The 13,388-nt window shown below is 40.1% G+C and overlaps 1 protein-coding gene across 2 annotated transcripts in view; it reads right to left on the minus strand.

Annotated features, from left to right (window-relative positions):
* The window catches only part of ZNF385D (zinc finger protein 385D), a 408,247-nt gene extending 403,603 nt beyond the window's left edge, over positions 1-4,644 (minus strand). For both annotated transcript variants that reach the window (XM_017827439.1, XM_017827438.1), the window contains exon 1: positions 4,559-4,644. In XM_017827439.1, coding sequence (XP_017682928.1) covers positions 4,559-4,622 — 64 coding nt within the window. In that variant the 5' untranslated portion in view covers positions 4,623-4,644. The remainder of the gene's footprint in view (positions 1-4,558) is intronic.
* Positions 4,645-13,388: the final 8,744 nt, after the last annotated feature.

The following is a 13,388-nucleotide window of genomic DNA, read 5'->3' on the forward strand; positions in this document are numbered from 1 at the left end:
ATAAAAATAAAAAAAAAAAAAAAAAAAAAAAAAAAAAAAAAAAAAAAAAAAAAAAAACAGAACAGCTAGCACTTACATCAAGGAAAAGAGGGAAAGACTAAGCAAGTCAAAATATGTTTGGTAAACCAGCCCTTCTTATTCTCCAGGTCAAACCCTTTATCCATCCATTTGACCTTCACAGCAAGGTCTGCATTACACACAGCAAACACACTCACTGACTAGTGAGACCCCAAAAGTGTTTCTGGAATCAAAGCGTCAGTATATCTAGACAGAAATAACATCAATATTCACACCTCTTCAACACATAGGCTAGAAAAATACTTTAATATTTAAAGTCTACCTGCAGATTATTCCCGCTGATCCCAGAGAATTTGTTTACTTGCTTAAAGAAGAAAATTTCTATTTCTTTATATTAAGCGTATATATGTAAACATATATATACAAACACGTACATGAATTTTAGACATTTATTTTTACAAATACTACAATAAGGCACGTGTAAAAAGTGAGGCATGGAGAACTACACCTCCACCAAAACAGATTTGGTTATGACTGCCTCAATATGACCAAGAACATTATTTCCCAGGAGAAAGAGAAGGAAAAAAAGGAAGAAGCCAACAGAGAATACTGAAACACACTGTTGAATATTTCAAGAAGAAATGTGCAAAGATGAGAACATCTGAAACTGGAAAGCTCGAGTACAACTTCATTACCCTAGTGTCAGGTGTGGAATTAGTCCAGTCCAGGAGTTGTTAGCATACGTGCATACAACAGGGTTTATAGAAGGAGAAAACAATGGACAGGTTTGTAGGGTTTTTTTTCCCCCCCTCTCTCCATTCTCTCATCAGTTCAACACCTTTAGAAGAGCCCACTTCTCTGCAGTGATAATATATTGACTTCTACCCTTGCCATACTACAACCTTTCCATTACACCAAACAAAAAAGGTAACAACAGTTTTTGTCTTGTTCTGTGACAGCTCAACAGGTGAAAATTAAATTAGTCAGTGGGTCCAGGTGAAAAAGAGGTTTGCGTTGCTATAGCTCACATTCATTCATCCATCCTACCTTGGCATGATCCAGCATATTGGCATTGAAAACTGATTTCACTGTGCTGGTTGAAGCACAGAGGACTTCCACTTCCCAGTCTAAATTTGGCACATTTTGTGAGCGATTTTTAAAAAAATCAAATAAATTAAGAAGTCGTTTTCTGCCCAAAACTGCACCCCATGTGCACAAACACACTCCTATACCTTCCTCCAGCACTATTTACTTGTGCTGGTTTTCCCTGGTAATTGTTTTAATACTAACTTTCACATATATTTTATATACCTTTTAAAGCTTGCTTTTTCTCCATAAGTTATTTCTGGTGGTATCAAGTAATTTAAAACATATTTCTGATTTCACAACTTCTAGTCACAAACTTTCCATATCTACTCCTCAAGGGAGGAGATTTTTTCATATAAGAATTTCAAAGTTTTCTTAAGCAGTACAGTAAAATATTACTTGATTTGCACTGTGGTTTTCATTATGTTACTCCTTAACATCTTCTGCCTAGAGAGTGTCTGTAATAGAATTCTGGCTATAGCTGTCCAGCTCAGTTTTCAAGCTCTAGGGAAGTTTTACAGATAAGGTGCCAACGCAAACCCAACATTAAATCATTTAAAAATAGGCTTTTTACAAGATCATTAATTTTAATAATTTTAACAGGATCTTGAACTTTTTGCTGGAGTCTTGACAAAAACTTAATTTACTGTCTAGACCACAATGGGTGGAAATGCTAGTTCTACTTTATATTGCTTTACATGGTATGAAACTACAAGAAGTGTAAAACAAGAACTTCTGCACATGAGATCACAGGGCAATTTTCATATTTGTGTTTTAAAGTATTTGAAGAGTATAAAAAAGTCTCCATAATTCCTCAGCTAACAAGTGAGAAGAATGTCAAAGCTGAAAAATATTTGTAACTTGGCTCAGTTAAATGGCAGGTTTGCTCAGGTGCAACCCAATATGCACCCCGCCAATTTAGACCCTTAAGTGATGCCCAAATAAACATATCTTAATCCAAATATACACAGAAATATTGTGCTTGTATCAATCATAACAGTGCCATTGAGATCCATAGAGCTATGACACTTTTTACCAACACAGGCTGGTAGCCCATTGAAATGGTTTTGCAGCAAAACCAGAGAGTAGGAAAGAATATTACTGCCCAATATAGAAAGTAATTCATAGTTCTGATACATCCCAGTTCTCTTGTGAATAGTTCTCACTTCACTTTGATAATTGCATGCATGCACACATGAATGACTCAAACCTGTAAGTCTGTTTGCCAGTTAAAAAGTGTCGACAGCTCATATACTACAGTTTTACTTTTACATATATCTTACTTATAGCCTCTCTAATGCTTTGGCTTAAACATTTGAAGTAAATTTTCCATTCCTGCATGAATTGATCAATACTGCTTACAAAAGCTGAAATTTACTTAAAAGTCCCTTCTTGGAAAACAGATTGTTTCTGTAACTTTGAAATTTTTGGATGCATACTAAAGTAATAGTGATTTTTGGTTTTCTACCCAAAAATTTCCTTATAGCACACAAGCAGTATCAGGGACATGCAAATTAGGTCTAATTTCACTTTTTTACCTTACATTTGGAGCTGTTAAAGGTTAGTAAATAATCAGGTAACTAAATCTAGGATGCCCTGCAAAGACAATATAGCAGAAAGAGTGCTTATTTTTAAATCACAGTTGAAAACTAATTGGGATGCAAACTCTATGGGCTGCAGTGTAATTTAGTGTTCCACATTGATGCAGCAACTACTTAAATGAGAATTTAGTGTCATATAATACTTTAGAAAACATTCATAAGAAACAACCCTGATAGACTGAAACACACCACACCTTTTTTCTTAAGGTGAATTAGAACTAAGTTATAAAATAACTCCCTAATTTAATTAATGGTAGACCTACATTGATAATATATAAATCACAGCAACATACGCAGGATTATAAACTTTGCCACAACTGCATAGCTGAATCAGTCAAATGTTTACAGTTTGGTCCAACACATTACACCACACCATCTGTGGGTTCAATTCAATTCAGTGGCATAATCCCACCAACTTCACTACATCCACAGTTTTGGTCTGTGTGCCTAGCTACTGTATAATACCCACATATAACAGGTATACAGTTTAAAGGAATCCCATCAACTCTTTTTCCCATGTGAGTTATTCCCCCACAAGCAGCATTACACTCAGAATTAATAGGATAAATATTTACAACTATTTTTAAACAGCCACTTTTATTCTTTAACTAGATAATCTTTATTGAGACTTTTAGTCTGCTTCCTCTGGCTTGTGAAGCAGTCACAAAGAAGCAAAACAGAAAAGGAGGTGTTGCTGTACAAGCACTCTGGCTCAGAAATATCCAGGTGACAGGCAGTGAGAGAAACGCTGAATTTTCTTTCATTTTAGACCTGCACTGGGGGTATTACTTTCATAACAAGCATCTTCTCAAAACGCCATCACCTGAGATGCCAGGCTCCCCATCGTCCCAACATCTTTTTCATCAGGATTACTGCATGAGCTACAGTGCCCTGTGGACTTGTGAAGAGTACAAATTACTCCTTCAATTATTTTCTCAGGAAAAGACATAAAGTTACTTTGGGGACTAACATATCCAAAACAAACCAACACAAATTAATGCAGAACTCAAGCACAACTTAAACTGTTACTTTACCCTTTAGGGGTTAGGTCAGAGACTTCTGCAAACCCACTTACCCGAACACAGGACTTAAAACCCAAGGGGAACACACAGCTAGAACAAATTCTAGTGAGATTTCCAGATATTGCAATCAGATCCACAAACAGTTGGGTTTGTTCCTCAAAGCAGACAACGGTGACAGCCAAGCAGTACAGAAAGGAAACCGTACATGGCAGATTTGGCTCTGGATAAACTGCATTCAGTGTTCAGAACACAAGGGTCATGAACCTCAACACTTGTTTTCAATACTTCGTGCAACACCACTCCCTTCTATGTCTTCAAAGTCAGGATCTGATTTTGGAAGAACTATTTGTGTGCTGCCTAGCCTCGGAAGGGAGCATCTATCTCCCCGAACGGAGGAGGAGACAAGACCACACAGGGCAATATTTTCAACGGTGCTTTCCGGGCATTAAGATCATGAAAGCCAAAAGAGGTTTCGGGGACTCTTCCCAGGTTCACTGGCGTTTGCCAGGTTGCAAATGCTTTCTACAAAAACAATCAAAGAGCCGCTATCAAAGCAAGATGCCAAAACGCACGCGAACACTGTTCCTCTCTTCTGTCCTCGGCAAATAAAAGACATGAGGCGTAGTCCGCGGAATTTGGGAGCAGGGAGTTCCTCTCCCTCCGCGCCCGCTGGAGGGGAAAGGAGAAAAGGATCCCCCTGCCCCACAGGAGCCGAGCGGGTAAAACAAGTCACAGGCAAGTTGGCCCCGGGGCTGCCCCGCGCGGACCTCGGGACTGCCCGTCCCGCCCCGGTGGGCGCCCTGCCGAGCCCCGCCGCGGCCGCCCGCTTACCGTGCCGGGGCTGGGGCTTGCCGCCCGCCGGCTTCTCCTTCCTGCCTCCCACCGCGCTCCGCATCCGCCAGCACGCCGCCCCCCTGCCCAGCCAGCCGGCCATGCCGCGGGCGGCCGCGCTCCGCGATTCCCAGCGGGAGAGCGCGGGGGCGGCGCTGGAGCGCGGGACCCGCTGCCCGGCGGCGGCGAAGGGCGGCGGGAACAGCGCTGTCCCGGCGGACCCGCCTCCGCCCGGGCCGGTGTCAATCAGCGCGGGCGGGCGGGCAGCACCAAGCTCCGGGCAGCACCGCCCCGCGCCCCCCGCCCCGCTCCCCGGGGACGGCGCCCGGCCCCCGGCCCCCTGCCCCGCCGGGTCCGTGCGCCGCCCCCTCGCTTCGTACCGTCTGGAGGGAGAGCATCAGAGGCGGCGGCGATGGGCTCCCGGGACCAGAAGGCTTCCACGCTTGGCAAATGACAGCCTTCGGCACAAACCTCCTCCTGCCCGCTGGCTAGTCCTCCCGCAGCACCTTCTCTGAAAAACATGTGTACGTTACCTCCTGCCATCAAAATCATTGGTTGTGCACACTCCTGACTCCATACCGATGAGTAACTCAACCTGAGATTCCCACTTCCCACAAGCCCATGTGTGGTGAGACAGCAGCCTGCCTGCCTCCCTCCCTCACCTCCGCGGAGTACCCTCTTCTTCCTCGCTAGAGTCCCGGGGACTCCCCCCCAGCCGAGTTCCTCCCCTTGCTTCTGCATGGGGCCGCCAAAATTTCTGTAAAACGATTACTGCAATGTAAGATACAGAATGTTCTCTGAAATTTGTTGTCTTAACATCAGATGTAATGATTAAAAAGTTACAGGCGCAGAGAGATACAATTTTAGCAAGTTTCGGACAAGAAAACGTAGTTTGAAATGCATTTTTAGTCGTAAGGATTTGGCAGAACAGGGTGTTTCCTAAGTACAAATAACGCATATAGCTTTTGTTAGCAATCTTAGTAATAAACCCACTTGCATATCAAACTCTAGTAGTCACTGCAACAGCCCTGAAAAGTTTTTCCATGGTCAATTTTTAATTTTTCATACACATATATATCTACGTGAAATCAACACTTTCACAAGGTGTATCCTTCTTTCTGTCTGGACATTGAAATACAAAGAAAATTTTGCAGAATTTGTACTGATTGGAAGGGCAGGTAGACGGGGGAGAAGAATCGCAGAATCAGGTAGGTTGGAAAAGACCGCTGAGATCATCAAGTCCAACCTATGACCTAACCACCTTGTCAACTAATAAGCCCTTCTCTCTGTGCCACTATATTCCATCTCTCTTTCCTTGGCTTCAAGAAACTTGTGGAGAAAGATAATTAGGGTTTATTGTTATCATAACTTTAAAACTTATTATTTGGAAACTGACTCAGAACCAAGCTGCACTTTCTAAATTCATTTTTAATTTTGAAAGACTCTTTGGCTTTGAAACTCAAACAGTCAAGGTGTAAAGGAGCCTTAGCCTGCTACATAATGGCACTGTTTTGTCCTCTAGTTACAAATTATCCTTTTTCTTTTCATTGCCAATCTCTTCCAACAGCCCCTTTTGAACTCTTATCCATCCCAAGCCCTGAACTCCCCCAGCTCCAGCAGTTCTGCCTCACCTGTGAATTCCGACTTGCAGAAGTGAGTCAGAAGTGTGGACTGCTGAAGCTGATGGTGTTTGAACACGCTGCATCAGGGGTGTTTTTCATTAGCACTGAGAATGATTCATGTGAACAAGGATCACTGACCTTGACCTGACATGCACAGATACACCCCGTGGTGATGAATGTAATAGAATAAACAGTTAGATATGACTGCTTATTCCCTCTCCTAGTGTTGTTCTTGCCCAACTCTATTTCACTAGAATACAAACAATGACTCATTTGCTTACCCTCATAATATCACATTTAGAAACCTTCTATTCATCTCCGCTTGAAGGATCTTGAATAAATATGCTCCCCAAATGACTGAGTTAAATCACATACATTTTTATCACGATGCTGTTTCTGTTGTTATTGATAAAGACTACACAAGTGGGTGTGTGGTGTATCATGTTACTGCAGTTCTACATGAGGAAGTTTTTTATACTGAATAGTCTTTTTGTTAAATGTTCTTCTAGAATAGTATGTACACAGGGGAGAAGAAAGAAAGAAAAAAAAACATACTACATCTGGAGATATATCTCCTTTTGCTGCAAATCTGAAAATCCTTCAGCAATAAGTTGGAATGCAAATGAAAAATAAGATATAAAAAAGTTTTAAAATATTTTTAAATTATATAAATGATATAAATTTTTAAGTTATATAAAAATATATTGTATATAAAAGAAGGTATTAGTAAGGAGGAAAATCTGCAATAGTTGTATGTAGAATTATTATTCCAGAACAGGTTTAATAAATAAGAGGAAAAAAAGAAAAAGACTTGTACCAGCTTTACATACTTAATTTGTCTTTGTGCAAAGAGGCAACTTTGCAGAAATTTCCACAGCTGCAAAAACCCCTTCTCAAAGGACTGATTTTTCCATTACCAACATATAATAATTTTCCTTTTCTTTTTTTTTTAAAGGAGTGAAAGACACAAGAGTCTTCTTAAATATTATTGTGCTGTGTACTACCTGTGAATCAAAGGATCATCACACTTCATCACTTGCCAGGTGTAACTGAGAATCTGAGCAGCCTCTGTTGAAAAGACAAGGTATAGATATAAAATGATAATACTGAAAAGTTACCTCTTTCTATCATACTCTCATTCCTTTGGTGTGGCATCACAGGTTTCAGGCTAATTTTTGTTTAGTCTTGTTTATGTTTCCTGCTCATTTAACATTGAAGATGTACAATTGTTTTCATGTATTAACTTGGGGCTATTTTTCCACTGGCAAATGAGTATTTGGATGTCATGTCTCTCTGTTTAGCATGTTCTTTGCACATAAACATTAAACAGACTGGTGATTTGAATACATGTTCTAAATTTTGCTTATGCTGAACTGACTTATTCAGACCTTCACAAGCAGGAGCATTGCCATACTTTCTTATTTACTTAGGCATCTGTTGTTTTACCTAAGAATATTATGGAAGCATTTCCAATAGTACCAGTTCTTAGGAATGAAATTATTATACTTTCTTCCTTTGGAAACGGAAATACACAGTAGCTGTTGCCTTGTCAGTCTATCTGAGGATATGACCTCAAATTGGTAAGGCTTCAGCTCAGACCATGGCAGTAGTTCAGCTCTAATCCAGAAGCCCTGGACAGTTCTGCCCCTTCTCACCTTCCAGTCCAAAATTTGGTGTCAACATCCTGATAATTTGCTATTAATATGAATTTTCTCTTAGTGTGTTTTAGTACTGAAGACATCTACCTTCTCCTAACCTGGTGTCACGGGTGGGAGTGGAAGTCTTAGACAAAGTTATTAAAAAGCAAAGTCTTGCCAATGAGTTTTGAGGTACGGAAAGGACTTCCTTGCTTTCTAAACCCCATCTCAGAGAGGAGTCCAGGTGCAGCTAAACCCAATCTTAGCCTCAGATTATGTTAATGGTTTAAACTTAAGGAATTTTAGAGGTATGATTGAACAAGTTTTGTCCCGCATGTTTTAATTTTGGCAAAATTAGAATATTTATAGATTGGCAAAATGAGAATATTTATATAAAATGAATAATTCATTTTATGCAAATGATCAGACAAAAGATCTTAATCAGAACTATTTACTACACAATATAAACACTAAAAATCTACCAGTGGAGTATAGCATAAAGTAGTATAGTGCACTGTAACAAAGCAATTATTGAAGCAGTTATATTAAAACAAGCAGAAAGAAATAATTATTAAGTAGAGATCTGATGTAACTCACCCATACCAATGCTCATGGGGAGATCTTTTTCTCTCAGCCTCTAGGAGTAACATTGGAGGATATGCCCAGCCAAGGGAGGAATCTCCACACATACACCCCAAGAAGGGTTGTATTAGAAGAACCTAATTGTATGCAAGGGGGCTGGACTTTATTGGTATAAAGTCACTGACTGCTACTCACAGATCTACTAGCCAGCAGACTAGCTTATCTGTCAAATACTGTTTCAATAGCAGGATGTGTGTTCAAGGTCTGGTGAACCAGGATGGTCTTAGCATATTTTAATACCAAGAGAGCTCCCTTGGCACCAGCAGTTTGATAGCTTGCATTGTGTTGGATTTTAGGTCTTATTGGGGGTAGGCTTTCCTGCCACACCTGGCCAAAGAGAGAAAAGCTATTTAAGTAGAAACACAGTTCACAAATTTACACTGATTCCTTGCAGAGCACCACTTCACATTCCTCATGGGAATCTGTGCCTCTCCAGAAGATGCCTCCAGGTTATAACACATTACAAGAGATTTTGTACAATCTAGATAAAGGAGAACAACAAGCAGTATTTGTTTTGTGGGTTTTTTCCATGCTAACTTACCTGCTTGCAACTGCCCTCCTCTGCTTTGTGCAAGTGCAAGGTTGCAATAAAGGAGCTGAACTGGCACTTGTACCCCAGCTTCCTCTTTCACAGCAACCTCAGCTGTTTGCATTCGTTGTTTTGGGTCAGCCAGTGTAGGATCCTCTTGTGCTTTCTGGTGCACAGCAGTGTGTCTTTGGCTGCAGTTACAACGCATGGCATAGAGCAGGAGTTAGGCTGTGGTGGCTCTTGCCTTGACAATAACAGTGTCCACCCCTACTACAACTTCATAATCCTCAGTATAATCTGTTGTATTTCTTTCATGTGCTAGGGGCAGCTATGCACACACAATCCACACACAAGTCCAGCAAAGATACTGTGCTGCTTGTGCAGAGGGCAGTGGAGATCCCCACCAGCCCAAAACCATAAGACTGCTGCTGGACAGGGCTATTTGGGGCAAACTTCAGAGCTAATCTCAAACGAGTCACATTTTTTGCTTCTTGTGCTCGTAATTGTTTTACAGAGTTGGGGGTAGGTTTAAAGGACTGGGTACAGATACAGGTCTTAGTACTAGAAGTCTGACAAAAAAAAAAAAAGACAGCTGCTATAATCTTACATTGAATGAAGCAGAAATAGTGACTTAGCTTTTATCTACAAATGTTAATGTTCAGGTTACGTATGCACAAAATTAACAGACATTTGAAGTCCCAGAATCATTCTTTTAAGTGTAATATTGTTTCTCCTACTCCTAGAAACTAGGGGAAAAAGAGGGTAACTTTGAAACAATGTCACACTGGAAAGCAACTTTTTTGTTCTCTGTGCCCTTGCCTGTGCTTCCTTCAACCCTCCTCTGTTCCTTCTATTACTCTTAACAGCAGAAAACTTGTTTTCCAGCATGAGGAAGTGAAGGCATACATTTCCAATGGGCAGTACAAAAGGTACAGTTCATAAACTGCACATACGCTTTTCATGTCACACAGAGTTTGATCCAGGTAACTGCAAAAAGCAATCAAGCACCTGCCCAAAGCATCAGGGGTGCTGGGTGGATGCACCAGGGGGATAAATGTGGAAATTTAGAAAGCCCACAGAATACAGCTTTGACCTTAGAGCATTTCAGTTATTATTCTAGAAGCTCAAATTTTAAATGATCCTATTACATGTTAAATGTCCCTCCAAAAGTCCATTTTTTTCAAATTTTTATTCAAATCTGATCGGGGGGGGCTACTTGAATCACAGTATTGTCTCTGAAATGTTGTTGTGGGACAGAGTTTTGGTTTTTTACCCAATATACAGAAGAACTACAAGACTTGTAATCTCAAGTTCCTTTATTGCAGTACTAATGCTTAAGGTGTTTCAATATTTCACTATGTAACTTAGAGCAGGGTGAGGAAACTGCATGTACAAATACATCACTAATACAATGAACAAACATTTAGAGAGATATAAATAAGCATTTCCAGCCACCACCACTTAGTGGCTCACAAATAAACCAGGAGGTTTCTGAAGGAAATAATAGTTGTGAGAGTATAAAGTATTAAATGTAAAGCATTAAGAAAAGCTGAATATTTGCTGCCCTTTCCAGTCAGTCAAGTTTCAGTGACTGACAATAAAAGGTTATGTATAAGAAATTCTGTTCTCGAAGCTATGGAATTTTTGTAGGGGTGCCTCTTGTTTCCTTGGTTAGCTAATGAAATAGACATGCTACTAAAGAGCTGGAGCAAAAGACAAATAACCTTTCAGATGCACAAGAGACACAATCTCAAGAGGTCACACTATTCTCAAGTATTTACTAGTCTCAGGTATTTACTAGTGCTTTCGGTCTTGCTTTGAAGAACAGGGTTTTAGATAAATATAGAGCAAAATTATGCCCAGGTATCTTTGAGAGAAGAATTAGAAGGTCAGTCATAAAGGCTAAATTCATCTTATAATTACTACAGTCATAGAATTTAAGAAAGAAATAGCTATGCTAAGAAAGTTTAAAGAGATCTTCCTTTCTACTTCTTTCCAAAATGAAATTGAAGTCAGTTTAATATAACTGACAATAGAATCTGGACTAAGAATTTAGTCCTTACAGATGTGAGCAGAAAGGTACATTTCCTATCCTAACTGGAATAAAACCTTTGCCCTGCAGTGGGAACTCACCCGAGGGTGGTGGGGGAGATAGGGAGTGGGGGCAATGGAAGGGGGAGAGAAAAGGCAAGCTCTTTTTCACCTGTCTTCTTCTTAAGGTTCAGTGAGTCAGACACAGCATTAGTTTCTATTTGCAGCTCTGTAGGAATCTACAGAAAACCTATTGCCAGGGGCTGCAAGAGGAGCATGCTGAACGAAGCATTACCTCTCCTGGCTGTGCATCTCCCTCCCAACAGCCACAATATCTGTTGTGTCCCTCCGGCATACTGTAGGTTGCAGGAGCTTGCAGAAAAACTCATGTAGGTTTTATGATACTAGCAACTGAGAATGGTTTGTGTGTTCTTTGTTTCTGTGACCATAATTCAGAGTTTCACTCTCTATTCCAAGGGAGCTAAGCTTGAATTTGATGTCTGGGATTGAGCCCTGACTGCACTGGCCAAAAGCACATCAAACACAGCCTACAATGAGTAGCACATTAATGTAACTAAACTCATACAGTTATAGAGGTCTAATCACCCATTAAATTCACTATAACTTCATTATATGGCATTTCCCTGGCTTTTAGTCAAAAACTTTTACCTTGGGTAAAGAGAACATATAAGACAGATTTGTAACTTTTGAAGATGTGTCTCAAAATTACATAATTTGGTCTATGTTTCCTCCTCTACTTCCAGAACCACCCAATGACTGAAAGAAATGCTACATTAATATTTAAAGTGAGTGTAAATATATATCTAACAAGCACTTTAAGAAAACATTCTGTGCACTGCTTTTATGTAACAGCAATTAAGAATATGGAATGAAAATAAGGACATTTCTTTGGAATTAGGTGTACAGGAGGTCCTTGATCACTAGCACAAGTTCATTTCCTTTGGCTGGTTCCCCACTAGTCACCATAAAACATTTTTTTAAATTTTCAATTGTCTTCATCATTTCTCAAGGTTTTTTTGGACTTTCATTGGGCCCTAACAGAACCATTACTGTTCAGAGCTTATTCTCTATTCCTTTTAATTTTTAGCCCATGCAGTGTTCAGGGATCATTCAGAGTTAAAGGGATGGGCATAACTCTGTCACATCCAGTAACTGAATTCCAGGACATTGACACTGGTGACCTGACCATCTAACATACCATGCTGACAGGTTCTTAGGTTATTGCAATATTACTTCATTACACCTCTGCTTCCTTCTTCTTTCGTGTGCTACAAAGAGAACTATCACAATACAATACAATATTTAGTCTCTTAAAACCTATTTGCTCTGAATAATAGAATTTTTTCAATTTTGCTCTTTTGGCCTGCAGAAGAAAGGGTTCAGAGGTGGAAGGATGACTTCCAATCTCAGAGGGCTAACCAATGTGTTCCTTTTCCCCGTGAAGGCTTTTATCTTCAAATGCATACCAGAAAAATAATCTCATCCTGGAGTCAGAAGCAGACACTGGTAATGATCACAATTACGATGCATGTCAGGTCATGTACTGTCTAGTTGATTGGCACATCTCACAGCTGGCAGAGACCAGACTGTGTGAAATCGAGATGGGGGTTGTCATCAGCACTTCTTCACTGCTGCATCTGCAGCAGCAGGCGCTTTACTACTAGGCACAGTTCTGATGGATACACTTTTTGTCTTACCTGTTTAATCTTTCACGATCAAAATAAATATTTCTACAATACTGCATAAATAGAGAAAAGAAAAAAAGCATTTGTGTTCTATGTAGGAAATAGGGACAGGAGACATGAAGCAGCTTCTATTTTACCCCGTGCACAGCTGAGCTGTATAACACACTGCTCCCAGAAGCCAGTGCCCTCTTGCAGACCACAGGAAAGCAGCATTACTCTCCAGGGTTGCTTCAGTCTGTCACACCCAGATTCTGCCTTTCCTACAGACTAGAGATAAAAATACAATTTAATGTTTGACACCTCTAGAGTTCCCAATACATTTTTTCTAGTTCAGCTTTAATAGCCACAGGACTACAGGATATGGAAATACATGACGTGTCAGACACACACCATGGAACCACTTGATTTTTAAAAACCACAAACAGAGTTGTTAATAATGATGCCTGTCTTCCTATTTTTTTCTGTCTAGCTACAGTAAAATTAAAAAACACTACACACAGACACATGCTTCAAATCTGCCTCTGCTTTTTTTATTTCTGTCTCATAATTTTCAAGATGAATGCATTGGATCTTTCAGGATTTCATAACCCTGTATCTCTCAGAGGCATTCCCTGTATAGATACGGGGTTATATTCGTCATGTGCAAGTTACTTGTTTCTTAAA

Source organism: Lepidothrix coronata, unplaced genomic scaffold (genome assembly GCF_001604755.1).
Source record: "Lepidothrix coronata isolate B3197 unplaced genomic scaffold, Lepidothrix_coronata-1.0 Scaffold139, whole genome shotgun sequence".
NCBI classification, from domain to species: domain Eukaryota; kingdom Metazoa; phylum Chordata; class Aves; order Passeriformes; family Pipridae; genus Lepidothrix; species Lepidothrix coronata.